The sequence below is a fragment of the Chlorocebus sabaeus genome, chromosome 5 (assembly GCF_047675955.1).
Source record: "Chlorocebus sabaeus isolate Y175 chromosome 5, mChlSab1.0.hap1, whole genome shotgun sequence".
Classification (NCBI taxonomy): domain Eukaryota; kingdom Metazoa; phylum Chordata; class Mammalia; order Primates; family Cercopithecidae; genus Chlorocebus; species Chlorocebus sabaeus.
Genome location: NC_132908.1, coordinates 64319989 through 64346852, shown reverse-complemented (window position 1 = coordinate 64346852; position 26864 = coordinate 64319989). Strand labels below are relative to the sequence as shown.

The 26864-nt window shown below is 54.0% G+C and overlaps 1 protein-coding gene across 3 annotated transcripts; it reads left to right on the top strand.

Moving 5' to 3' along the window:
* Window positions 1-4500: 4500 nt before the first annotated feature.
* On the top strand, window positions 4501-26805 carry ZDHHC1 (zDHHC palmitoyltransferase 1). Of its 3 annotated transcripts, none has more exons than XM_007993958.3 (12): window positions 4501-4807; window positions 13099-13145; window positions 14484-14729; window positions 20106-20281; window positions 21759-21860; window positions 22271-22395; window positions 22484-22642; window positions 22891-23003; window positions 25674-25756; window positions 25946-26039; window positions 26144-26224; window positions 26331-26805. In XM_007993958.3, exons 3-12 carry the CDS (start codon window positions 14484-14486, stop codon window positions 26556-26558), a joined length of 1407 nt encoding a protein of 468 aa, XP_007992149.1. In that variant the 5' UTR covers window positions 4501-4807; window positions 13099-13145; the 3' UTR covers window positions 26559-26805. The 3 variants fall into 3 exon arrangements, with proteins under 3 accessions (XP_007992149.1, XP_007992148.1, XP_072871578.1); XM_007993957.3 differs by having other exon boundaries at window positions 4502-4807; window positions 26164-26224; XM_073015477.1 differs by lacking the exons at window positions 4501-4807; window positions 13099-13145; window positions 14484-14729 and adding an exon at window positions 20398-20452 and having other exon boundaries at window positions 20182-20281; window positions 26164-26224.
* The last annotated feature ends 59 nt before the right edge of the window (window positions 26806-26864 follow it).

The following is a 26864-nucleotide window of genomic DNA, read 5'->3' as shown; positions in this document are numbered from 1 at the left end:
CCTGTAATCCCAGGATTTTGGGAGGCTGAGGCGGGTGGATAGCTTGAGCTCAGGAGTTTGAGATCAGCCCGGGCAACATAGCAAGACCCTGTCTGTACCAAAAGTACAAACAAACAAACAAACAAACAAAAACGAGCTGGGTTGATGGTGTATGTCTGTAGTCCCCAGCTACTCAGGAGGCTGAGGTGGGAGGATTGTTTGAGCCCAGCAGGCGGAGGCTGCAGTGAGCCAAGATCACGGCACTGCGTTCTAGGCTGGGTGACGGAGAGAGAACTCATCCCCCTGTCCCCCCAACCCCACCACCCCGCTCAAAAAAAAAAAGATGTCAAAGGAATCTGAGCTGTCACTCGGATTTTTGCTTCAATTGAAAACAGCTTTCATTGGGCATATATATGTGCATTTAACCCTGTTTGCAAACCACTGTATCCATTTCGTATTGCTGCTGAAACAAATGACTGCCAATGTGTCATCTTGACAGTTCTTGAGATCAGTAGTTGAAAATGGGTCCCCCTGGGCTAGAGTCGATGTAACAGCAGGTGGATTCCTTCTGGAGGTTCTAGAGGAGGGTCTGCCCCCTAGCCTTTTCCAGCATCTAGAGGCTGCCTGCATTCCTTGGCTCAGGCCCCTTCCTCCATCTTCAAAGCCCGCAGTGTAGCACCTTCAAATCTCTCTGACCTCTGTCATTATGTGGTCCTTCTCCCATCTGACCCTTCTGCCTCCCTCTTATAAGGACCTTTTTGACTACACTGAGCTCACTCAGATAACCTGGGATAATCTCTTCCATCTTGAGATCTTCATCTCATCTGCAAAATCCCCTTTGATATATCACGTAACACATTCAAAGGTTCCAGGAATTAGGGCGATGACATCTTTGTGGCGCTATTATTCAGACTACCACCTCCTCTAACAAATAAAGAGAAGGAAGGATAGTCTGGCAACTGAGAGGAGGATGAGCTGGAAGTAGGCAGGCTGATGTTAGGGAGAACTGGAGGCTGCTGCAGGCTCAGCAAGGAAGATGCTGGTGGTCTGGGCTGGGGTGGAGAGGAAGGAATGGACACAGGATGTGTTTCAGAGTGAGGGCAGCCTGGTTATGGGCACTATCTGGTTTAAGTGGGCAAGGACTAGCAGGAGAGACATGGGAAGATAAGCCTGAGTGTACAGATGGGCTGACTGGGTAGATGTTGGTGACCTTCAGAGGGCCCAAGAGGAGGAGCAGTTTTGCGGCAAGGACAAAGAGGGCATGAAGGGATGTGTTACATCCCAGACACCGATGAGACATCCAGGAGAGAAGCCCCTGAGTCAAGTGGATCCAGGGCCTTTTGGGTCCCTCCCCTTATTATGAGAATATATGGACTCATCTTTCACTTTGTTTTTAAATTTTTATTTGTATTTGCATTTATTTATTTATTTAGAGACAGATCTTGCTCTGTTGCCCAGGCTGGAGTGCAGTGGCACAATCTCAGCTCACTGCCACCTCTGCCTCCTGGGTTCAAGTGATCCTCCCATCTCAGCCTCCTGAGTAGCTGGGATTACAGGCACGGATCACCATGCCCAGCCAATTTTTGATTTTTGGTAGAGACAGGGTTTCGTCATGTTGCCCAGGCTGGTCTCAAACTCCTGACCTCAAGTGATCTGCCTGCCTCAGCCTCCCAAAGTGCTCAGATTACAGGTGTGAGCCACCGTGCCTGGCCCCGCCTTGTTTTAAAAAATATTTATGTATTATTATTATTTTTTAAAGAGAGATGATCTGACTGGGCACAGTGGCTCACGCCTGCAATCCCAGCACTTTGGGAGGCTGAGGTGGGCGGATCACCTGAGTTCAGGAGTTTGAGACTAGCCCGGCCAACATGACGAAACCCTGTCTCTACCAAAAATACAAAAATTAGCTGGGCATGGTGGCAGGTGACTGTAATCCCAGCTACTTGGGAGGATGAGGCAGCAGAATCACCTGAACCCAGGAGGTGGAGGTTGCAGTGAGCTGAGATCACGCCACTGCACTCCAGCCTGGGAGACAAAGCGAGACTTTGTCTCCAAAAAAAAAAAAAGAGAGAGAGAGAGATAAGATTTTTTTTGAGACGGAGTCTTGCTCTGTCGCCCAGGCTGGGGTGCAGTGGCCAGATCTCATCTCACTGCAAGCTCCGCCTCCCGGGTTCAGGCCATTCTCCTGCCTCAGCCTCCCGAGTAGCTGGGACTACAGGCGCCCACCACCTCGCCCGGCTAGTTTTTTTTGTGTTTTTTAGTAGAGACGGGGTTTCACCGTGTTAGCCAGGATGGTCTCGATCTCCTGACCTCGTGATCCACCCGTCTCGGCCTCCCAAAGTGCTGGGATTATAGGCTTGAGCCACTGCGCCCGGCCTTTTTTTTTTTTTTTTTTTTGTGACAGAGTCTCACTGTGTCACCCAGGCTGGAGTGCAGTGGTGCGATCTCGGGTCACTGCAACCTCTGCCTCCCGGGTTCAAGTCATTCTCCTGCCTCAGCCTCCCGAGTAGCTGGGACTATAGGTGCGTGCCATCACACCTGGCTTATTTTTGTACTTTTAGTAGAGATGGGGTTTCACCACGTTAGCCAGGATGGTCTTGATCTCTTGACCTCGTGATCCGCCTGCCTTGGCCTCCCAAAATGTTGGGATTACAGGCGTGAGCCACTGAGACCAGTTGAGAGATAAGATCTTACTCTGTCACCCAGGCTGGAGTGCAGTGGCATGATCGTAATTCACTGCAATCTCGAACTCCCAGACTCAAGTGATTCTATTCTCCTGCCCCAGCCTCGTGAGTAGCTGGGATTATAGGCACAGGCAACCAGGCCTGGCTATTTTTTTCATCTTTTGTAGAGATGGGAGTCTCTCTATGTTTCCCAGGCTGGTCTCAAACTCCTGGCCTCAAGTAATTTTCCTGCCTCAGCCTCCTTAAAGTGCTGGGATTACAGGTGTGAGCCACTGCGTCCAGCCTCATCCTCCATCTTGATTTCTGGGTCATGATCTCTGTTTGACCCGAAGTTTTCCAATTCCAGATAAGAATTAAGGAGTTAGCTTGTATTCTGAAGCCAGAATAGCATTGATATTTATCCCACATTGAGTTTATCAATCTTAAAAACAAGAATTTAAGTAATAGGTTATGTCACTTGCACAAGGACCCACGCACCTGTCATGTGACAGAGCAGTAGTTATGTTGCCTAATAAAACATACAATAAGTATGCTTGTGACTTATACATTTTAGAGATAAGGATGTTTTCTCTCCCTATCTGTCATATCTGCCTTGGAGATGTGCACAGGACAGATAGCAGAAGACAAAGTGTCTTCCTGTCTTTTGAGAAAGCCTGAGCTCATAGAAGATTCCATTCTGAGTGTCCCCAAGGAGAAGGGGAGAGGGGACTTTTAGGGAAACCAAGTTAGCAGGGAAGCCTCCCAGGTAAAGAAAGGGAAGTGAGGCTGCAGGTCCTGGAGCAGAGGAAGCAGGTGTTTGTCCCTGGCAGCCCCAGGGAGAGGCAGGGGCCTCATCAGGGAGGGCCTCATAGAGCCCAAACCTGAACATCTTTGTGGACGGGGGCAATAGCTGTGTCCTCAGTACCAGACAAAACCCTGACCAGAGGGTTTTTTGCTTGTTTGTTTTTGGTTGTTTTTTGCTGTAGGAAAACATGAGTCCTTTGGGATTACCTAGCTAAGAGGAGTCCAGTGGAGACTGAGACTGAATTTCCCGGCCAGGCAGGGGCTCACGCCTGTAATCCTAGCACTTTTGGAGGCTGAGATGGTGGGTCCCTTGAGTTCAGGAGTTCGAGACCAGCCTGGGCAACACAGCAAAACCCCGTTTCTACAAAAAAATGCGAAAATTAGTCGGGCGTGGTGGTGCTCGCCTGTAGTCCCAGCTACTCTGGAGGCTGAGACAGGAGGATCGCCTGAGCCCAGGAGTTTGAGGCTGCAGAGAGCCGTGATTGTGCCACTGCACTCCAGCCTTGGTAACAGAGACCAGTTTGAAAAATAGAAAAAGATTGAATTTCCCATCAGCCTGGAAGATTGGGGTTTGATTTTTGCTTGATTTAAAGGCAATAAATAAATGAGATATTTTGTGCTACTTATTTTAAGCTCTTACACTTCTTGCTTTATATTCTGGGGTACCTGCATTTTTAGTGGTGTAATTTATTTGTCTAGATCTTTTTGCCCCTTAACCTGTAAACTCCCGGAAGGATGACGATATCATGGATGTTCCAGAACATACGCTCATCGAAGTGTAAAGGTTGATTGGGGTTGGGGGAGGTCTCTTCTTAAGAGAGCGATGGTCTCAGGATAGAAACTGGAAGGGGGCGCGTTTGAGATGTTAGGATTTCAGGAAGACAAGCTGTGACTCGGGAGTAGGGAAAAGTGGATTTTCTAGACGAAAGGTTAGGCAGAATCTCGGAATGGTCCGACTGGGGCACCAAGGGGGTCCCTGGCAAGCCCCGCCCCGGCCGGGGGACCGGCGCGGAGTGACGCAGCGCGGTTTGGCCGCTGTGGGGCGCCGTAGCCCGCGCCGTTGTCAGGGGAACGGGCCCAGCGCCGGACGAGGCCCGCCAGTCTGGGCCTGGCCTGGCCGCCCCGCAAGCCTGTTGGAACCGGAGCCGGAGCCAGAGCCAGAGCCCGAGAACTCGCCGGCCCAGTCTCCGTCCGGGATGGGGCCCCGCTCCCGGGCGCGTTGTCGCCCAGTCCCGGGGACCATCCCTACCGCGAGGGTCTGAAGCGCGGCTGCCCCGGGGAGGGTGGAAGGCCAGGCGTGGGGCCCGAACCTCTGGCTGACCTTGGCAGGGCCCATCTGGCACGGCCGCCGCGGCGCGCAGGTGAGGAGTCCCCGCCCGGTTTCTCACCTCGGAGACTGGCTTGAGCCACGGGGTCGTGGATGCTGCCGCCTGGCCAGCTTTGGGCTCACTTCCGCCTGGAGCTGGTGGCCTGAGTTCCAGGGCCCGGGCAGAGCGCGGGGCTTCCTTTTAGCATGCATCAAGTTCACAGATCTTCCTTGAGCGCTCACTCTTTGCCAGGCTCTGTGCCAGGCGTGGGCACAGAGGACTCCGAACAGACGTGGCCCGTCTCCAGAACCCAGAGCATTAAGGAAGGTGGCTGGGAAGCAGGTGTCATATATGACTAAAGTGATTTCAGGTCGAGTTAGGCTCTCTGGTATTGAAATCGAGGGGTTGGTCATGGAGGGTCTGTTTTAAAAGGAAACCATGGGAAGAGTTTTTAGTTTTTTCCTTTTTTTTCTTTGAGACGGAGTTTTGCTTTCGTCGTCCAGGCTGGAGTGCAGTGGCACGATCACGGGTCATTGCAACCTTCGCCTCCCGGGTTCAAACGATTCTCCTGCCTCAGCCTCCCGAGTCTGGTGTTACAGGTGCCTGCCACCACACCCAGCTAATTTTTGTATTTTTGGTAGAAACGGGGTTTCAACATGTTAGCCCTGGTGGGACTAACATGGACTTGAACTGGACTTGAACTCCTGACCTCAGGTGATCCACCCTCCTCGGCCTCCCAAAGAAGAGTTTGGATGAGTTTCACATTTGAAAAGCTCACTTCACTCTGGCTGCTGAGCAGCATGGTTGTGACAGGACATACTGGGAAGTCAGCTGAGGGCCATCCTAGTTCTGCCAATCTAGCTGTGCCTCCTAAAATAACTCATTTAGTGCCTCTGAGCCTCAGTGTTTTCATGATGGGGGTGGATGTTCTGCGTGTTTTTTATGAGAAAGTGAGAGGCCAGTCACATCTGAAATCAATGACTACAGGGATCTGCAAGAATAGTTGGAAATGATAGGACCTTCCTTAGAGCTCTGTGAGAATTGAATGAGTGAATTCCACTGAAGCAGTGCCTGGCACAGAATAAGTGCCCTCTAAATGCTGGTGTTGGTTATTATCATGCAAACACTGTAGGAGAGCAATGCTGGTGGTTTGGATTGGGGTAATGGCAGCAGAGATAGTAAAAAAGTGGCTTGACTTCCTTTACTGAAGGAGAGCTGGGTTCAGACCTGGGCTGAGGGGTGGTCTCTGCTTTTGTGGAACTGTTGGTTCACTGTGGGAGACGGGTTTATAAACAGATAATCACCATGAGATGCAGTAAAAGCAACAGTGGTGCTTAATTAGCCAGATTGTCTTGTTTTTGTTTTTCTTTCTTTGTTCTGTCACAACTTTGTTCTTAATGACTGTTGCGCTGGGTGTTCCCCAAGTCTGGCTCCTGCAGTCATATGAGTTGATTTCCTGGTTGAAATCAACAACCTTGGCCTCTCTTCATTGGCCTTGTTTCTATTCTGTGTTACTCCCTCCTTCTTGTCCCCTTTCCTTGGCTTCATTTGTATCCCAATTTGCAATGGTTGCTTCAGGAGGAGAATGGCACAGAAAATGTTTGCAAACCATGTCGACTCAGGAATAATTGGGGTTTCAAGCTTTTCTTGCCATGGCATCAGACCTTTTTTTTTTGACAGAATCTCGCTCTGGTGCCCAGGTTCGAGTGCAATGGCGTGATCCCGGCTCACTGCAAGCTCGACCTCCTGGGTTCAAGAGATTCTCTTGCCTCAGCCTCCTGGTAGCTGGGATTACAGGTGCCCACGACCTTTTGTATTTTTAGTAGAGACGGGGTTCCACCATGTTGGCCAGGCTGTTCTCGAACTCCTGACCTAAGGTGATCCGCCCGCCTCAGCTTCCCAAAGTGCTGGGATTACAGGCATGAGCCACTGCGTCCGACCAGCATCAGACTTCCGCCTGTTATGAGAGAGAAAGCGAGGGCCCAGCTACCTCTGAGACCAGTGACTGGAGAGGTCTTTGAGAACAGCTTGAAGTTCCGGTTTAATTTTCGGTAGTTGTGTGATGTGCATCCGTTAGTTGAACTAGAGCTGCTTCTCAGAATTTTAAGGTCAGAGACTTCTCTGGCACCTGTGGGGAATTTTAATAAACAAAGTACTCGTCCCTAAACAATCTTTTGTAAATGACTTTTGTGCTGTAAAACACTGTGTACTGTGAAATGTTTTCTGTCTAGCTTCTCTTTAGGTAGTTCAACTGGGCATCTGTTAAATCTCAGTGAAAATTATTTCAAAAGCAGATCCTGGGGGAAACAGAAAGTTCATTTAGGAATACTCATAGATAGAAAATCTCTCGACTGGATGGTGGTTTATACTTGTAATCCCAGCCCTTTGGGAGGCCAAGGTGGGAGGCTTGCATAAACCCATGAGTTTGAGGTTACAGTGAACGATGATCATACCACTGCACTCCAGCTTGGGCGACAAAGAAGGATCCTGTCTCTTAAAAAAAAAAAAAAAAGGGTAGCCTGGGCGCCATGGCTAAGAGGCCAAGGCGGGTGGATCACCTGAGGTCAGGAGTTTGAGACCAGCCCAGCCAACATGGTAGAATCCCATCTCTACTAAAAAAAAAAAATTAAAAAGTAGCCGGGCGTGGCGGCTGGCGCCTGTAATTCCAGCTACTCGGGAGGCTGAGGCAGGAGAATCACTTGAATCCAGGAGGCGGAGCCTGCAGTGAACCAAGATCGCACCACTGCACTCCAGCCCGGGCAACGAGTGAAACTCCGTCTTTAAAAAAAAAAAGTGAAGAAAAGAGAAGAAAATCTCTCACACTGGCCAGGCGTGGTGGCTCATGGGCTGGGCGCAGTGGCTCACGCCTGTAATCCCAGCACTTTGGGAGGCTGAGGCAGGCAGATCATGAGGTCAGGAGATCGAGACCATCCTGGTGAACATGATGAAACCCCGTCTCTACTAAAAATACAAAAAAATTAGCTGGGCGTGGTGGTGGGCGCCTGTAGTCCCAGCTCCTCAGGAGGCTGAGGCAGGAGAATGGCTTTAACCCGGGAGGTGGAGCTTGCAGTGAACCGAGATCGCGCCACTGCACTCCAGCCTGGGCGACAGAGCCCCAGACTCCGTCTCAAAAAAAAAAAAGAAAAGAAAGAAAAAAGAAAATCTCTCACATGGAAACCACAAATCCTCTAGCAAAAGGACAAGATGCATGGGAACAAAAGTTTCCTGTAGAGTGCACTTTCCCTTTGGGTTCTGGGAGTCTCTGGTAGCTGAGTTGGCTCTGGCCAAGGATGAAGCAGGTCCTGCCTAGCAGCTCCTTTGTTGTGCTGTCTGGTTGTATGATTCCAGCTTTGACAAGAACTCTAACAGCTCATAGGAAGTTCTATGGCTTTTCCTCATAGCTCTGTAGTTGAGCGTCTTAGAATTGCTTTCAAGAGTGAGAAAACATTTCACTAAAACCAAGCACCCTTGTTAGGTAGGAATTCTTTGTCTGGCATGATAACAGGGCTCTAGATCACACGAGTGTGTTTCGTCCACAAGGCAGCTCAGTGGGGCCTGGAAGGCAGGAGGTGACATCCCCCAATCATTTATTTGACATACTTTTTGTTTTCAAAAGCAGTACATGCTCATTTTATATATATATATATATATATATATATATATATATATTTGAATGTACAAAGGAGTACCAGGAAATGCAATTTCTGTCTTACAGCTCTTGGACCACTAGATCTCCTTCCTAGGGGCTGCTCCTGTGTTTGGTTTCTTGCATTTCATTCTGGAGAGAATCTATGCATATAGGAATGTAGATGTTTATGCATCTGTCCCCCTCCCCCACTTTTTTTTTTTGAGACAGAGTCTCGCCTGTTGCCCAGGCTGGAGTGCAGTGGCGCGATCTCAGCTCACTGCAACCTCCGCCTCCCAGGTTCCAGTGATTCTCCTGCTTCAGCCTCCTGAGTAGCTGGGACTACAGGCCCGTGCCACCACGCCCAGCTAATTTTTGTACTTTTAGTAGAGATGGGGTTTCACCAGGTTGACCAGGCTGATCACAAACTCCTGACCTCAAGTGATCCGCCCTCCTCGACCTCCCAAAGTGTTGAGATTACAGGCATGAGCCACTGCGCCCGGCCCTCTTTGTTTTTATTCACTTAGTAGCTCCATCTACAAGTGTTCTTCGTCTTGCTTTTTCACTTAATTGTGTATCAAAGATTACTTCATCCATTTTTTTCCTTTTTTTATCCGTTATTTTTGATGCTGCCTAGCATTTTATTGTGTGGATGTGCCATAGTTTATTTATATTGTCTTTTGTCCTTTATTATTTCAAATAATGCTGCAATAAATCTTTGTGAGTATAAGATAAATACCTAGGAATGGAATGTCTGGGTCAAAGGGCATCTGTGTTCTAAAGTTTCGCCAGACTTGGACATTGCCAAATTGCTTCACTGAACTTTGTTTAAAGATGAGTGTAGAAGAGATCCAAAGAAGTGAATCTGTGAAATTTGCCTCAATGTTCCTCAGTCTGTGAGTGGCAGCTCGGGAACCAGAAAAGGGCTCTACTCCAGGCTCAGCCGTCTTCCTTTGGTCCCACCTGTGTCTCCCCATTGGTGGTGCAGGGCCCTCAAAGTGTCTGCTTCAACCCTGTCCCTTTCTCCTCTGACCCCATCACCCTGCCCTCCCAGTTCCTTGTCCTTTCCTGGGAAACCCTCTTTAGTAATTGATTTGATTCTGAAGCCCTCAGGTAGCTTGCAGCAATCTAGGGATGCCCACAGTCTCTCCAGGGCTGGTACTTTTCACCTTGGTGTGGTTTCTTTGAGAGTGCTAGGCAAGAATTTCAGAACAACATTCCTAAATGTTTTTTTTGTTGGTAGCAGAGGTGGGCAGGAGGAAAGTTGTCACTCATGTAACTATAATGTAGTTCATAATGAGTACTTAAAATGTTAAGATTTCCTTCCTTTGACTTAAATTAAGTCAAATGAATTGTATAAATTAAGGTACCCAAATGAAGTATAAATTAAGGTACCTAGGCAGGGCATGGTGGCTCACGCCTGTAATCCCAGCTCTTTGGGAGGCCGAGCCAGGTGGGTCATCTGAAGTCAGGAGTTCTTGAGACCAGCCTGGCCAACATGGTGAAACTCTGTCTCTACTAAAAATACAAAAATTAGCTGGATGTGGTGGTGCACGCCTGTAATCCCAGCTTCTTAGGAGGCTGAGGCAGGAGAATTGCTTGAACCTGGGAGGTGGAGGTTGCAGTGAGCTGAGATCGAGCCACTGTACTCCAGCCTGAGTGACAGAGCGAGATTCAGTCTTAAAAAAAAAATAATAATAATAATAATAATAATAATAATAAATTAAGGTAGCCTAACCTTATACTGAAAACACCATCTAAGGCTTTTCGCAAGTGAATGTTAACGTGAACAGATTACTGTCATCCTGCCAACGGCTTCCATCTTGCGGGGGACAAGGGAGGGGCCTCCACAGCCCCTCCTGCCTGCCTCAGTAGCCAGGTGGGTCCTTGGCTTACCCAGGCCACAGGACCCCCTCCTTCCTGTCTTCCCTTTATCACCGCCAGCCTGACTCTCTATGGTTTGTTCTGTGGCAGTAGAAGGTACATGAAGAATGTTTTCCCAAGGTGTGTACCTCTGAACCCTGCAAAGATGCATCTGGGGGTAGCCAGGTGGGCAGCAGGGAGCTTGTGGGCTTCACCACCACCTTCTGACCAGCTTCTCCCAAAGCACAGAGCTGCTGGGCTCCCTGCTGGGCTGCTGTGGTACCACTTCCCCCGTGCCCTTCTCCCCACTGGCTAGAAAGTTTTCCAAAGCACCCTGATCCGTTGGGTCACTCTCATGCCTTAAGCCTGCTTTGCCTCCCTGTGGCTCTTCCAGCAGTGCCCATGTGTCCTCACCTGGCCTTCTAGGCCCCCTGAGATCTGAGCCCTGCAACTTCTTCGGTCCCATCTCTCACTGGGTCCTGCCCTCCCCTCCCTCCTTCCCCTAACCCCCGCCCCCGCAACCTGTGCACCCTGTGTTCTGTCACATTGGATGGCTGGCCCTTGCATGGGCTGCCAAAATGCCCATTCACCACTGCCCTGGTTTCTGTTCGTGTCTGTCTGGGTCCCAGAAAAGAAGCCCCTGAGGGCATGCACCCGGTCTCATCTGTGTTTACATCCTAAGTACGCAGGCTGGGTCCTGATAAGTGCTGACTGGCCAAGGTCAGAGGGTGCCAGCTGGCCACGTTGTCGGGGAACAGAGCCACATGTCTTTCAATCTGGTCTCCTAGAGAAGTGCTGAGAGGGGAGCAACAGCCAGAGAAGTCCCGGGGTCTGGTGACAGTGTTTGGTCCCATCCATGGCCTGGAAGCCCCATAATTGGATTCTCTCCGACCTCCCAGCCCTTTTAATCAAAATCTTTTGGGCCGAAGAAATTTGTGGCCACCAGCTCTGCAGGAGAAAATGTCAGTGGGCCGGGCGCGGTGGCTCACGCCTGTAATCCCAGCACTTTGGGAAGCCGAGGCGGGTGGATCACGAGGTCAGGAGATCGAGACCATCCTGGCTAACACGATGAAACCCCGTCTCTACTAAAAATACAAAAAGTAGCCACGCATGGTGGCAGACACCTGTAGTCCCAGCTACTCGGGAGGCTGAGGTAGGAGAATGGCATGAACCCGGGAGGTGGAGCTTGCAGTGAGCCGAGATCGTGCCACTGCACTCCAGCGTTGGCAACAGAGCAAGACCCCGTCTCAAAAAGAAAAAAAAAAAAAAAGAAAATTTTGTCAGTGAAGAGGGGGCTGGCCTGGGCATGCCTGTGGGCCAGCCTGGGCGTCTATTCCGGAATGCTGCCTCTGCCGAGGGAGGTCGCTCAGCAGCACCATCCCCATTTCCACAGCCTCAAACAAGTGCTCGCTTCCTGGACCAAGGGGGTATCCTGATTTGGAGTCAGAGGCATCCCCAAGGCTGTATGTGGCGGGTGCCTGGCTGCAGATGGTGACTCCTCCTGCCTCAGGAATCCGGGATACAGCAGCGCTGGGGGTACCTGTGGCCACTGCCAGGCAGTGGAGCCCGATCAGCCGCATGCCTCTGTTTTGCTCTTTGGAAACTCCTGCAAGGTGTAGGGTGGTTTAGGTTTGGGGATGGCAAGAGGAGAGCCAGACTTTAGGAATTCCAAATTCATGGATTCCTTTCAAAGTAGTTGCCCTGGTGATGGTGTCACTGGAGCGCTGATGTGCAAGCCACAGGGATTGGCCCCAGAGCAGAACCATCTAGCCCAACCGTATTCACAGGGCTTGACCTGATGACCTTTGACATTTCCACAATACAAGGACAAAGATTTGCTATCTTTGGGGGACTTGCAAAAGAAAGTGAGGGCTGGGATACTGGGTCATGCATGTAATCTCAGTGCTTTGGGAGGATAAAGTGGGAAGATCGCTTGAGCCCAGCAGTTGGAGACCAGCCTGGGCAACATAGTGAGACTGTCTCTGCAAAAATAAAAAATAAATAGCTAGGCATGGCGACACGCCGCTGTAGTTCTAGCTACTCAGGAGGCTGAGGCAGGAGGATCACTTGAGTCCAGGAAATTGAAGCTTCAGTGAGCTATCATTGTGCCACGACACTCCAGCCTGGGTGACAGCACAAGACCCTGTTTCAAAAACAAAAAACAGAACAAAACAAAGCAAGGCCAGGCACGGTGGCTCACGCCTATAATCCCAGCACTTTGGGAGGCCAAGGCTGACAGATCTCTTGAGTCCAGAGTCCAAGAGTTGGAGAACACCCTGGGCAACATAGTGGGACCCGGTCTTTACAAATAAAATAAAATAAAATAAAATAAAATAAAAAAATTAGCCAGGTACATGTCTGTAGTTCCAGCTACTCTGGAGGCTGAGGTGAGAGGATCACTTGAGCCTAGGAGGTGAAGGTTACAGTGAGCTGTGATGGTGCCACTGCACTCCAGCCTGGGCAACAGAGCAAGATCCTGTCTCAGAAGAAAAAAAACCCTAAACCCAAAACCAAAAAACCACCAGCTGAATCCCTGGGGAAAAACTTAAGTCCTCCATTTAGTTTTGAGACCTCTGGGGGACTACTCAGAGGTCACTTCAAATAATTCTAGGCTTGGCCTGCAGGAGGCTCTGAGCCTTAGGTTGGCTGAAGGGCAGGGTGGCTAGGAGTGAGTGTCTGGCGGTCAGGGTGGTAGCCAGCCAGCAGCAGGAGATGGGCTGCGGGAGGCATGGGTTCACGAGCCTGCAGAAAGGGGGCAGGGCTGGATGGATGGAAGGCAGGGGAAAGCAGGCCAGATGGCTTAGGGTGGACCAGGATTCCACACCATTTACTGTGCCCACGTTTCCTTTTATTTCAGATGTTTTCAAGTCAGCAAACATTTACTGAGGATCTACTGTGTACAAGGTACAATTCTGGGTGCCTGGGGGAAGGGACATAGGGGACAGAGGTGAATAAATCCCACCCAGCACATTTGCTGCCTTTGGGGAAAGTTGTCCTAATGGGGGCAGACATGGGGATTGCAAAGCATCCCAAATGGCAAAGTAATTTGCCCAACAATGGCTTAGCATAAGGACCCCCTGACTCAGGGCGTCAGGGAAAGCTTCCTGGATGAGGCAATGCTTGCAGTTAGCTCTGAAGATCAAGCCTTATTCTGTGGACTGAGAAGTGAGAAAGGTGATCCAGGCAGATGCACTGAGTCAGGGTCTGCGGCACCCTTTCTGCTTAGGTTCCCTGTCTCATGGGCAGAGGCTCCTGAAAGGAGAGTTTAGCTACCAGGGTTTTAGCCCCAGCTCCTGGCTTTCCCACCACGAGTGCAGAGCTGGCCTGTCTCCCAGGTATGGCGCTGCCTGCCTGGGCTGTCGTCCCATCTTGGGCCCAGATCTTGGGGATGGGGGTCTTCCTTCTGTAGCCCACCCCTTCCTGCCTGGCCTTCATCTCTGGCCACTGGGCCAGCTGTCTGGCTAGAGGGTGGCGGGTGGAGGGGGTGGTTGATGCCATCTGGTGGTCTGCCTCTGAGTCCAAGAGCATTAGCCCAGCTTTCTGTACAAAACTGTACAGCAGGCCCAGATTTACTTAGAGAAACATGGTCATTTCTGCTGCTGAAGGGAACTAAAGAGGAATCCTTCCCTCCCTCTCGTGAGCTGACCCCTCCCCAGCCGAGAACCCTCAGGCAGCATGGGGCAGAGCTTCAGGCTCCCCCAGTCCTAAAGGGATTTTGTGTCCACTGTGGGGCAGAGGGCAGATCCTCCTTCTGGGCGCCCCATTCCCCGTTTCCCTGAGCAAAGGATAGCGGGGGTGTCTGACACTTGGATTTGGACCTCAGGAAGGAGGTGACTAATCCTAACAGAATCAGCATGTGTTCTCATCACTCTGGCCCCGGCCTGATATTGTTACCAGATGAGAACATGTCTTATTGGGTTTAACTGCGATGGCTGTGGAGACAGCACTTTGAGTAACAGGCAGCAGCACTGTGTCCTGAATAAACCCTGGGTCCTCTTACCTTGTCCTGGCCAGGCTGGGGCCAGGGTTTGCTTTGGGCTTTGAGACAGCAGCCCACTCCCACCCTTTCCCCACTGCCCGTCTCTATCGTGCTAGGATGCCAGTATCCCCGGCAGAGTAGCTGGGAGATGGTTTTATGTCGCAGCCTACTCCCCCTTGCTGAAACCTGGCTGCAGACACCGGCCCTGGGCTCCAGCCCGGCCTCTTGGGCTAATGCTCTCTCTACTGTTTCTCCCTCTGGAGATGAACATCTGCAACAAGCCCTCCAACAAGACTGCCCCTGAGAAGAGTGTGTGGACAGCGCCGCCTGCACAGCCCAGCGGACCCTCCCCCGAGCTGCAGGGCCAGCGATCCCGCCGGAATGGGTGGAGCTGGCCCCCTCACCCGCTCCAGATTGTGGCCTGGCTGCTGTACCTCTTCTTTGCTGTGATTGGCTTTGGGGTCCTTGTTCCCCTCCTGCCTCACCACTGGGTGCCTGCTGGCTACGCTGTATCCTTGGGAAAGCATGGGGCTGGTGTGTGGAAGTGGGGAGGCAAAGGATGGCCGGCACAGCAGAGGCCCAAAGCCAGGTTCGGAGCCTCGGGGAGCACAGTCAAGGGAGCAGAGCAGGGTGGGCCCAGTCCTGGGGACCTGTTGCTTCCCATCCTGGCCTCCAGCCTCCACCTGACCTCTCCCCCTGATAGGGTGAGTGGGCATGCCTAAAATACCTAGGAGCATGTCAAGCCCTGCAAGGATGTGAATCCTGTCTGCGGAGGCACCACAGGAGCAGTTGTAGAAGGAGGAGCCTCAAACCATCCTGACACTAATTGTGTTCAAAGCTGAACAAAGGACGAAGTAGGGAGTAATTAGTCCATTTATCAAAGAATTTTTCACTTTTCAAAGAGTCACCACAGAATTCTTTTACATGGTAAGTATCCTGGTGCCTTTAAAATATGGTTTTATTTATGGACAGACTGTGCCCAGGACTGTTTATGGGCACATTGATTCTGTAAATCAGACCCTTTTAGAGTGAGGTTGAATGTGACAAGAGACGGGATGGAGATACCCCGGAGGCTCCTTGGAATAGTGACAAACCCAGACTTGCCTGAGCCCAGTGGTGTGATTGCCCCGTCCCTGGCCACAGCCCCCAGGAGCAGAGGATGTGGCTGCAAAGCCAGGGGATTGCAATGGAGCAGGCATCTCTGTGCTCCTTTCCGGAGAGTTCCTATTTGAGTGTCCTTCACGAAGGTGACTCCTGTGGGGAAGGTGAGGGCGGCCTAAGGGTGGTTGGCAGGGATAAGCCTGAAAGCCTGGGACATCGAGCCTGTGGTGAGCTCTGTCCCTGCTCAGCACCTTCAGAGCTGCACAGGACCGAGCAACTCCTGCCAGCTCTGTGGGTCTTAGCCTCATCCTCTGTCTGATGGGAAGGCTCCTACCAGGAGCACTTTAAGATATATGTGAGCACTAGAATTCATTAAGCCACAAACGTGAACATGCTCTTTTAGGAAACCACAAAGCCCTGGGCTGGTGAGTGACAGGGTAGGTGTGTGGAGGGGGACCCTAGAGGAGGTTGTCTTCCTTAGACACAGCAGTGCCATCTGGGGGCTTCTTGTTCACTAGAGCCCAGGGGCTGGTCATCAGTTCTGTGAATGGAAAACTGGACTTTCCCTGAGGTGACCAACAGGCCTTAGTCCTGTTAAGTCATGGGACATGGGAATGCATCATGGGACATTCCTCCTGTGATCTGGAATGGACACGCCCCTCACTAGGGATCACCTGAGTTTCTGCCATCAGGATACCTGGGAAACCAGATTAACCAGATAAACAACCCCATGGCTTGGACAAGTAGAAGCAAAGCAAATCATGATAAACAGAAGGCAGTAGCATTTATTAAACCCTTACATGTGCCAGGCCCTGCGTCAGCCACTTTACATGAATGATCTCATTTGATCCTCATAGTCATCCTGTAAGGAGGTATTCTCCCCATTTCCTAATGAAGAAGCTGGGCACAGAGGTTCCATGACTTCCTGAGATCACATAGCAGGCACCCAGTGAGGCCAGATGGGCTGCCCAGGAAGCCTGACTGTCATGAGAGGGACGGTTTGAGGACTCTGTCTCCACATTCAGGGTTTGTCTGCTCTGGGCAATGCAGAAGCTCACAGAGCCACCTGGTTTGTGCCTGACCAGCCTGTACGCTCTCCTTCCTTCCATTAGAGCCTTCTCCTTTCTGCAGGCTCTCTCAGGTCCCCTGAGGAGTGAGGTAGGATCATAGTGGGTACCAGGTACCCACCTTGGGCCTGGAACTGGCCTGGGCCTTAGGGATGCAAGCTGAGCCCTAGGGTGCTGGGCCCCTGGCTGAAGGGAAGGCTGGTGCACTGGAGATGGTGATCACGCCACATGGTGAGTTCAGCAGATTGTGAGGGCAGGTGGAGGCCACCTACACCAGCATCACCGTGTGTCCACAGGCACACTCGAGGCCTGTGGCTCCCCTCCTTCCCCACCCCAGCTCTCCCCACATGCTCTTAGCTCCTCCCCCTTCCTTCCTCACTTAAATCCAGTCAGTCATCCAGCCCTGTTGATTTTGCCTCCTAAATAGACATTGAATTGGTTCCCGGTTTCTGCCACTGCCAGCTGCCTCTCTTCCCCGGATGACCGCTGAGTTTCTAAACGGGTCCCCCACACACGCTCTCACCTCGGCCAACCCATCTGCATTCCTACCCTTTCCAAAAACCAAATCTGATAATGTTGCGCCCTAGCTCCAGGCTTTCTTTTTCTTTTTTTTTTTTTTTGAGACACAGTCTGGCTCTGTCGCCCAGGCTGGAGTGCAGTGGCCGGATCTCAGCTCACTGCAAGCTCCGCCTCCCGGGTTTAGGCCATTCTCCTGCCTCAGCCTCCCGAGTAGCTGGGACTACAGGCGCCCGCCACCTTGCCCGGCTAGTTTTTTGTATTTTTTTTAGTAGAGACGGGGTTTCACCGTGTTAGCCAGGATGGTCTCGATCTCCTGACCTCGTGATCCGCCCGTCTCGGCCTCCCAAAGTGCTGGGATTACAGGCTTGAGCCACCGCGCCCGGCCGCTCCAGGCTTTCTAATGGTTTCTTCCTGCCTTAAGCAGTGAGGCCCAAGGCCCGGTGCGATGGTTCACACCTATAATCCCAGCATTTTGGGAGGCAGAGGCGGATGGATCACCTGAGGTCAGGAGTTCCAGACCAGCCTGGCCAACATGCGAAACTCCGTCTCTACTAAAAATACAAAAATTAGCCAGGCGTGGTGGCACACGCCTGTAATCCCAGCTACTTGAGAGGCTGAGGCTGGAGAATCACTTGAACCCGGAGGGCGAAGGCTGCAGTGAGCCGAGATAGTGCCATTGCACTCTAGCCTGGGCAACAGAGAGAGACCATGTCTCAAAAAAAATAAAGAAAAGAAATGAGGCTCAACTTGGCATCAAGGCTCCGCATTCTGGACTCTGCCTCTCTCCCCCATTTCCTCTGATGTGATTTTCCCTGTCCTCTTCTGTTTCCACGGCACTGGTCTCTGGCTGGAATCCCCTTGCCTCTCTCCCTGCTCCCAACACCCAGCTAAATTAGAGGTCGCGAACTAGAAGCCCATGGGTGAGTCCAGCCTGCAGATTTGTTTTTTTTGAATTGAAGGATAGTTAACAAAGAAAATGCACAGATCTTAATGTTCCTTCTATAGGCATGTTTTTAAAATTATTTATTTCCTTAACATTTAAACGTTGAGAGATCTCATAAAAACCCAGACTTCTGGTTCCTTTTGAGAAGCCAGAAATTAGCCACACAGACCCTCATTCTTGCATTCGTGCAAGACAGCCGTGAGCTGGAGACACACTTCAGCCAAACTGCTGGTTGGCACTCCACATGTTCCCCACAGCCACAGTCCCTAGCCAGGCCCCCTTTCCTCTTTACCTGCCAGGTCCCTGGAATCCATTCTTCTCTAAGTCTCAGCTTTGACAATACTTCCTCAGGTAAGCCTTCTGGACCCCTTCAGACTAGATGAGGTCACCTGGTTACAAACTGGCATATCCATGAACTTTCTTCATTGTAATTAACCCATTATTTGATTGATATCCGTGTTTTTGGGTGGGAGTAATGTTTTTGGGTGCCTGTAATCCCTGCACTTTGGGAAGCCAAGGCGGGCAGATCACCTGAGGTCAGGAGTTCGAGACCAGCTTTGCCAACATGGTGAAACCTTGACTCTACTAAAAATACAAAAATTAGCCAGGCGTGGTGGCAAGTGTCTGTAATCCCAGCTACTCAGGAGGCTGAGGCAGGAGAATCACTTGAACCTGGGAGACAGAGGTTGCAGTGAGCCAAGATCACGCCATTGCACTCCAGCCTGGGCAACAGAGCAAGATTCCGTAAAAAAAAAAAATCCATGTTTTCCACCAGACTGCAGTCTCTTCAGTGCTGGGGACTCTTGCCCCTGCCATATCCCTCAGTGCCCATCACAACAAAAGACCTCAGTAGACAGCTGAATGAATGACCCCAGGAGTGAGGCAGGAGAAGAGTTGGGGCAGGCAGGGAGTAAATGTTTGCCCTCATTCAGTGTCTGAAGAGTGGATGGCATGGTGAGCACAGTAGATGGTGATAGCAGAGAGGTTTGGGAGGAGCCAGAGGGAAAGGGACCTTGGCACTGAGCAGAGGAGTGAATTTCAGCCAGAGAGCTGTTGAGACCCACTGTAGGAGTGCAAGCAAGCAGAGAGGGCTTTAGGTCTGAGCTTTTAAAAACTTACTCTGTGACCGTGTGAAGCATAGACTCAAGGGAACTCAGACAGGAGGGGAGAGTTGGGAAGCTATAGAGTGGCACAGGCAAGAGATGAAGACTTGGCCATAGGGATAGAAGGGGCAGTGATGGCCATGGGATTGTTTCTCTTAGCTGTGCTGTGGCACACTAGGGCAGAGCCTGGTTTATGCGGATATCTAGAGAAATTTGGCTGCTGGGAGGAGAAAGAAGGGAGGAAAAGAGATTGGACAGCTGATGAATGAAGGATGGCAGATGGTTGATGGGTAGAGCATGAATGATGGAGGGATGATGTCTGCCTGGCTAGCAAGAGGACGAGTGCAATTTTGGGCGGAAGCAGGTGGGATCAAGGGAGGGAGAGTGGATGGCTGCCTGGGTGGAATCTGTGGGTGAATTTTTACACATCAGACTTTGTAGCAAATTGTCAGCAAATTTGTCTCCTGCATTTGGCCCAGTCATTGAGCAGATAGGTCCTGGAAGAGCTGTGTTTTAGCTTCAGAGACTAGCCATGCTGCCCCTGGCCAGGCCCTGAACGTAGCAGGCCATCCCAGACACTCAGCCCAGGACTCCAAGTGCCTAGATTCTTGGTAGGGGAGGTAGCAAGTGTCCGAGCCCCTGTCTGCAAGGGGTTCTCCATTTGGCCCAGCTACTGAAAAGGGGGATGGCTGCATACCTCTTGGAGGTGACTTCCTATGAAAGCAAGATAAGCAAGCTTTAAACTTAAGGTTCTTGGGCCTTAGGTGGGGTTGATCTCTTTCAGTCTCACATCATCATTTGGAATCTGAAACCAGAAACCAGCCTGAGGTCAGACCAGCTAGGGCCTGCACCAGGCCTGGAGCAGTGAGGCCAGGACCCTGGGATTGGGCACCTAGGTGGCGACAGCAGGCACTGCTGGCTGGCTGTGGACTCCTTTCCTAGATGGCCCCTCCCCCTTTCCATTTGGGGCACAGGGGTCACCTGGAGAGGTCTGATGAGGAGGCTCTGAGGGACTGGAGGTAGGAGGTGGCACAGGCAGAGAATCTGCACAAAGCAGGCTGGCATGGCAGTGGGGAGTTCTCTGGCTGCAAGGAGTGGGGTAGGACTCCCAGCTGGCAGAGTGCGGAGTGAGTCTTTAACCTGCTGGGCCAGTGCATGGGCACCATCTTTGCCGGCCACCTTGTGGTGCACCTGACCGCCGTCTCCATCGATCCAGCAGATGCCAACGTGCGGGACAAGAGCTATGCGGGGCCCCTGCCCATCTTCAACCGAAGCCAGCACGCACATGTCATTGAAGACCTGCACTGCAACTTGTGCGACGTGGATGTGTGAGTGTGTGTGGGTGCGTGTGGCTGCCGAGTGTGCTATGGGGTGCACAGTGGAGAGGGGGTGCCGGGGCTTCACAGCCATCCCTGATGCCTCAGAACCCTCATGTTTTATGCAGTCAAGAACCTTGATGGCGTGACAGAGAATTGGGTTCCTGAGAAGGTGAAGAGAAGGTGATTGGAAACAGAAGATGAGGAGTAGTATTCCAGCAGTTAAAGGAGGAAACATTTGGCTCTGCCCAAACATTTCTAATGAGCGGCTCTGCCAGTGATAGCCCCACATCTCTTGCCAGTATTCCCATTTAGGGGTGGGCAGGGGCGTTGATGCCTGAGACTGTGTGCTGAGCTCTTCCTGCAGCCACCCTGCCTGGTTTTCTCACTTCATGGAGGAGGAAGAGCCCAGCACTTAAAAAGGCTGATAGGCCAGACATAGCCACTGATAGCAGAGCCAGATTTACACCTGGGCGGCCAGGCCCCCAAGCAGATACTGGTGTCCTGGCCTACCCAGGAGGAGTCTGAGGCCCGGGGGGGGCAGGTGGCTTGCTAAGGTCCCTCTGCTAACATGGAGGAGTCAGTACGTGCTGCACCCCTGCCCCCTTGGCTGGTCCCAGCTGCCTCTCTAGGGGCCCCTCTTCACCCTTCTGGAGCCCCGCAGTCTCCAGGTCTCTGGTGGGGGATCAGGGATGGGGACATGGCCCAAGGCCAGCCCCCGCAGGAAGCCTGTTGAAGGGGTCTGTCTGCAGACTGAGCAAGCCCCTAGCCTTTAGGCACCAAGGACTTCCTGCCATTCACTGGGCACCCGCCAGCACACTTTCCAAGCGACTGCTCCAGAAGCTGCTGCCCATTGCAGGGCTCTGCCCTGTTCTGGTGGAGGGGTTGTGCCTTTGGGCCTTCCCCGTGCCTCCCTGGGCTGGGAGACTACCCTGAGCCCCTGTGGTGAGCATGCTCACGCGGATGGCGGCCTGCACTTCTTTTGCCTCTTTTCTCTTAGTCCACACAGACTGAAGTTTCTGGAAAAATGCCAGTACCACTCCCATAGAATGGCAAGGAAACAGGGACCCACTGCCGGAGGTGTCCGGAAGGGCAGTGCAGGCCCTGGGCTCCACACCTTGCTGTCTGCAGCTCCCTGGGCCCACACCTGCATCTTCTGCCTTCTCTCAGGGTTCTTTGCCTGGAAAGGACGCCCATTTTCCGTTTCATGGCGCATCAGCTAGGCGCACAGTCCCGGAGCAGGAGGGGTGCACCTCCTTACCCCTCCTGCGGCTCCTGGGGTCCCCCAGCTCTTGGGAGCGCTGCCTCCTCCAGGGACCCCACCCCGCAGCGCCTGCAGAGGGCGCGCGGGCTCCTCGTCGCCTCGCTCGGGGCTGTCTCAGGCCTGGCGCTTAGTCCTTCCACGGACCGCACTCAACCGCCCCGACCGGCCGGGCCGCAAAGCGGGGAATAAGCCGGCCGACCCGCGCTGTGCCCCCTCTCCCTGCAGGAGCGCTCGCTCCAAGCACTGCAGCGCCTGCAACAAGTGCGTGTGCGGTTTCGACCATCACTGCAAGTGGCTCAACAACTGTGTGGGCGAGCGGAACTACCGGTGAGGACAGCCCGGCCGCACGGGGGCCTGGGGATGCACTGTCTGAGGGTGGGAGCCACAGACCTTGCAGCCCGCATGGCAGGCTGGCAGGGATGGGGATACTTAGAGGACCTGTGCCCATTTTATGCGGGGGTGCTGCCCAGAGAGAGATGCTCCTGGGTGCCGGCTGAGATGGCCAAGTGTGGGCCTGGAATCTTCCACCGAGCTGGCCCAGAGAAAGGTGGGCTGCCTGATGGGATGGCCACCCGTCTTCGGTTTTGCTGTATGCCTTTGGCTTCTGGGGAGTTGGGGCTGTGGGGTCACCCTCAGCCCTCTGAGCCGGTAGCAATGACCCTACAGCCCCAACTCCTATGAGCCCTCCGAGGCGCTGGAGCTCCCGGGAGCTGACAGCTACCCATGGCTGGGCCCAGGCTCTTTCTACATAGTGTTGCATCCGCTTTACTGGGTGTCCTGCTCCTGGTGCTGGTGGCCACATATGTCTTTGTGGAGTTCTTTGTCAACCCCATGCGGCTGCGCACCAACCGACACTTTGAAGGTCAGTTTAGGCTCCGGGCCTATTCTCACCCCCAACCCTGGTCACCTGTCACGTCCCCGGCTGAGCACACGCTGTCTGTGCCTTGCAGTCCTGAAGAATCACACGGATGTGTGGTTCGTGTTCCTGCCCGCTGCCCCCGTGGAGACCCAGGCCCCTGCCATCCTGGCCCTGGCTGCCCTGCTTATCCTTCTGGGCCTGCTGTCCACAGCCCTCTTGGGGCACCTGCTCTGCTTCCACATTTATCTCAGTAAGTGCCTCCCGCACCTGCCTTCCAGAGCGCAGGGGTCCTCAGATTGCAGGAAGGTGCCCAGTTGGACAGTGGAGCCTGAAACCATGCCCCTGCCCAGTATGGGCTCGCTATGGTGGCCAGGTCTCCCCCGATGGCTTCGTGTATTTGGGGACACTGGTTTCAGCCTGGGGCTGGTTGTCCTCCCTCCTGTTCTGAGCTCCAGGGTCCCCTTTCCACCACACTGAGCCTTCTCTTCCCCTCACCAGTGTGGCACAAGCTCACCACCTATGAGTACATCGTGCAGCACCGCCCACCACAGGAGGCCAAGGGGGTTCACAGGGAGCTCGAGTCATGTCCTCCCAAGATGCGGCCCATTCAGGTATAGAGAATGAGGGGTGGGAGGGGGCCTGGGTGTGGGGGGTGTTGGGCTGTGCACCAAGCAGCCAGTGAGGAGACAGGGCAAGGGAAGCAAGCCTGGAACAGCTGCTGGGGGTGGGGGTGCTGCGGGCGGGGTGCTGGGGGCAGCAGGGACCAGGCTTGTGTTGAGCGTGTGCCTGCTCGCCCAAGCGTGGGCACAGCCAGAGGGAGCCCTGTGTTTCCCGGACCCCACGTACGTGCCTGCCCAGGCGCCAAGCATGCGCGGACGGCATGGGATGTGGGAGCCTGGAAGTAAGCAGGTTGGGGCTGCAGCAGGAGAGAGAGAGGGATGGACCAGCGACGGGGTCAGTGATGGGTGGCCAGGATGGAGCCATCACTTCTCCCCATCCATGACCTTGAGCATTTATACCCATTACCCTAATTTATGCTTAGAACAGCCTCTGTTGTAGATGTGCATACTGAGGCCTAGAAGGTTAACCACAAGCTGGGTCTGGGAAGAGTTAAGGTCTCCATGCTCTGGCCAGCCTGGCCAGGCCAGTGGCTGACCAGCCTATCCCCATTCCCACGCCCCATGGCTTCCTGAGGTCAGCAGCTGGGGTGGGGGTGATCCAGTCCTCAGAGGAGCCCCTAGGGACTAGAAAGGCAGGGCCCAGGCAGGCTTTGCTGGGGGAAGGCTGAGCCCTGGATCCCAAGGCCTCATGGCAACTGGACACAAACAGAGGCTGGTGGGTGGGTTGGGGAGGGCCTAGGACCCCGCCTCGCCTGTTCTTGTCGCCAGGGCTGGACACTGCTTGTGGGCCAGGCTGCCAGGACTGGGCAGGCCTGGGCCTGGGGTGTGCTGACTGTGGGTGGCGACTCCGCTGTTACACCACCGTATACCTGCCCCGGTGCTGGGCTCTGATGGTGGCAGCTGTGCTGGGGAGAGGGTACTGTCTCCAGCCCCACATCAAGAGGAGACGGAGGCCCAGATAATTAGGCAGGGGACTTTCTCAAGCCTCACAGGTAGCACCCACTGAGTCAGGGCAGGCTTTTCGGCCCTGCCCTGCCAAGGCTTTGGGGCCAAATGTAGCCATAGCAAAGACATTTAATTTGTGTTCTGTCCATCTGCAGTGACTCGAGGGAGGCAAACCCGGGGGACAGGAGTGATGTTCTTGTCCCTTTTTACAAAGCAGAGAGCTGAGGCCGAGGGCCCAGTACCATTCAGGAATGTACAGGGTTTTGAAGGTCTCTGAGGAAGGATCCTCTGGACAGCCATGGCGAGAGAGGACAGGGCTCTGAGTGGGGACTCACTAGGGACGCTTCCAGACTTCCGGAGCTGGCTAGGGCCTGGCGCCTGTCCCATCCTGGCCCCTCAGCTTCTGAGACCTCCTCTACTGCTGCCCCCTCGTCTGCTCCCCCATCTGGAGCCCAGGGCCCCCCAATGGGTTTGCCCCTCTGCTGGCCCTAGAGGGTCACTGAGTCCACACTGGGGCAGAGAAGAGGTGTTGGGGAGAGTGATCTTGAGGTCCCCAGTCCCTGTGACTGGCCTCTAACCCCTGACCCCCGTGCCCCTCAGCCCAGGCTGGCGCTCCCACACCCCTCTCCAGAGCAGCAGCCAGGGCAGAGGTTGGGCGGGGCTGCTGGCTGGGCTCCTCCCCCAGATCTGTCAGGGCCTTGCAGGCAGCCACCCACCCCCACCCCAGCAGGAATGCAGGAGGGGCCCCTCTCTGGAGCCGTTGCCCCCAAACATAGGCTTGTTTTAGAGACGGCCTTGCTGTTACAGTGTCCTCTCTGCATTAGTCAGGATGCCTCCGTCTCCATGGAAACGGCTGCTGAACCCTGCGACAGCTGTCCGGGTGCTCCCGGCAAACCTTCCCCCCTCCGACCCCGCCCTGGACCCGCCCCCATCCCGCACCACGCCCTTACTGGGCCTGCTTTCCCCCGGCTTTTGTTTCCTCACCTGGAGTCCTCCCCGGCAAAGCTGGGGCGAGTCCTGCGGGCGGGGGTGCAGGACTAGGCCACTCCTGCAACCCCCTGGCCTCAAGGCCCCTTTGCTTTCAGGGGTCGTGTCTGCACCCTGAGGGTTGCTGTGAAGATCAGGGCTTGCCTGTAAGCCTGGTGCCCAATGGGGCTGCGGCTCTGTTTATTCCACCACCTACTACCTTCCCTTTCGGCCTAGTGGCAGGGAGACCACCGCACATGCATTTACGCAGCCCCTTCTTGGCAGCCGGGATCGTGGCTGGTCCTTTGTGAGGGCGAGGGGTGCGCCCAGGACTCAGCTCTGCGGGAGCTGGTGGATGCACACTTAGGCCTGTTTCTCAGCCAGGGGAAAATAATTGGTTCAGAGGCTGGAGCCCTGGAGACGCCAGGAGCAGGTGCGAGCCGCTCTGAGCTTCCCACCACTCCCTGGCTGAGCCTCTCTAGGCCTATAGATCCATGGGGGCTGGGAACCTTCCAGCAGGAGGCAGAGGCTGAATAAATGAGGTAAGGACCTGGGGATGAGGCAAGGGCCAGAAATGGGTGTTTTAAGCCTTACCCTACAGACGGGTTTTCCCAGCATGGCTGGGAGCCTGGCATGAGGCCTGAAATGACCCACAGAGGCCAGTGAGGGCAGGACTGCATGAGATCAGGGCTCAGGAGGCTCGGGAGCCACACCTGGCCTCCCAGTCTCCTTGACTCCCACCTTCCCCAGGAGATGGAGTTCTACATGCGGACCTTCAGCCATGTGCGCCCAGAGCCCCCTGGCCAGGCCAGGCCAGCAGCAGTGAATGCCAAGTGAGTGTGACCTGGGCATCTCCAGTTAGCATGGCAGGGCCATCGAGGCAGGAGAAGGCGGTAGGCTAAGGTTGGGGCATGGGTCTGGCCCTTCTCTGAGCTAACAGTAAGGGAAGCTTCTCTCAGCACCTCCAGTTGGGAGGGATTTGGGGAACAGAGCCCAGGCTTACCCTCCTGCCTCCCCCTCAGTCCCTCCCAGTTTCTTGCCACCCGTGGCCAAGCGGAACCTCCACCACCCTCTTCCCCAGACACTGTTGCCCTGCCTCCCCGGATCCGACCCCAGGTAGGAGGGATTGTGCTGGGCCTCCGGTCCAGGTGGAGTGGGATAAAAATAAGCCTCTACCCTGGCGCTCACCTCTGCTTCTTTTGGCGATGTGGGGCCCTCAGTCTCCCCCGTGTCTCTGCAGAAAAAGAGGAAGAGGCGCGTGTATAAAGTGCGGACGTCTGAGACCTCGGATCGGGCGTCGGGTGAGCCTCTCCCTGTCCGGGTCCTGCTCTGGGAACTCGAGGGAGGGGAAGGCAGAGTCACAAGTGAGCCGCAGCCACTGGGCTCATGTTCCCTTCCCCTGCGCAGGGCCCGGGGCCCCTGGCCGCCGCTCCAGCTCGTCGACGGATTCCGCGGACGCCAGCCCTGTGCACGCTGCTGGCGCTGCTGGCGCCTACCACTCGGCGTCGGCAGAGTCCGTGGACGAGATACCAGTGGCGCAGACGCGCCTGGGCAGCGCCGCTCTGGCCGCCCCACGGGGCCAGGGCCGAGAGCCCATGCTGGCGCTGCAGGCGCGTGCGCCCGCCGTTTTCGTGAGTCCGAGTAGCGGCGAGCCCGGGGCGCCGGGCGGCCGGGAGGCTGGTCTGGCTTAGCTGGGCCGAGAGACCGGAGGGCCGAGTTGGAGCGGCCGGCCCGACTCTCTATGCAACACCCCATCCTTGCCGCACCGAGTGCACTTTAGGAGCCTCTACGGCCGGCGGGATCGGCCTCCCTCCCCCACGACTCAGCAATACCCGCCCCACCGGCTGTGATGCTCCAATAAACTTTTTTATGCTTTTGCGGACGTCGTGCTTACTTTCTTAATGACAGGGGCCACGGACCATCCAAAAGCCCGACCCTGGC

What these genes read in the sequence shown, in the direction of transcription:
- ZDHHC1 (XM_007993957.3), top strand. Translation starts at nt 14,484, where the DNA reads ATGAACATCTGCAACAAGCCCTCCAACAAGACTGCCCCTGAGAAGAGT. An exon ending in GGGTGCCTGCTGGCTACGCT is followed by an intron (nt 14,730 to 20,105) that starts GTATCCTTGGGA and finishes CTGCTGGGCCAG; the next exon opens with TGCATGGGCACCATCTTTGC. An exon ending in GTGGGCGAGCGGAACTACCG is followed by an intron (nt 21,861 to 22,270) that starts GTGAGGACAGCC and finishes GGCTGGGCCCAG; the next exon opens with GCTCTTTCTACATAGTGTTG.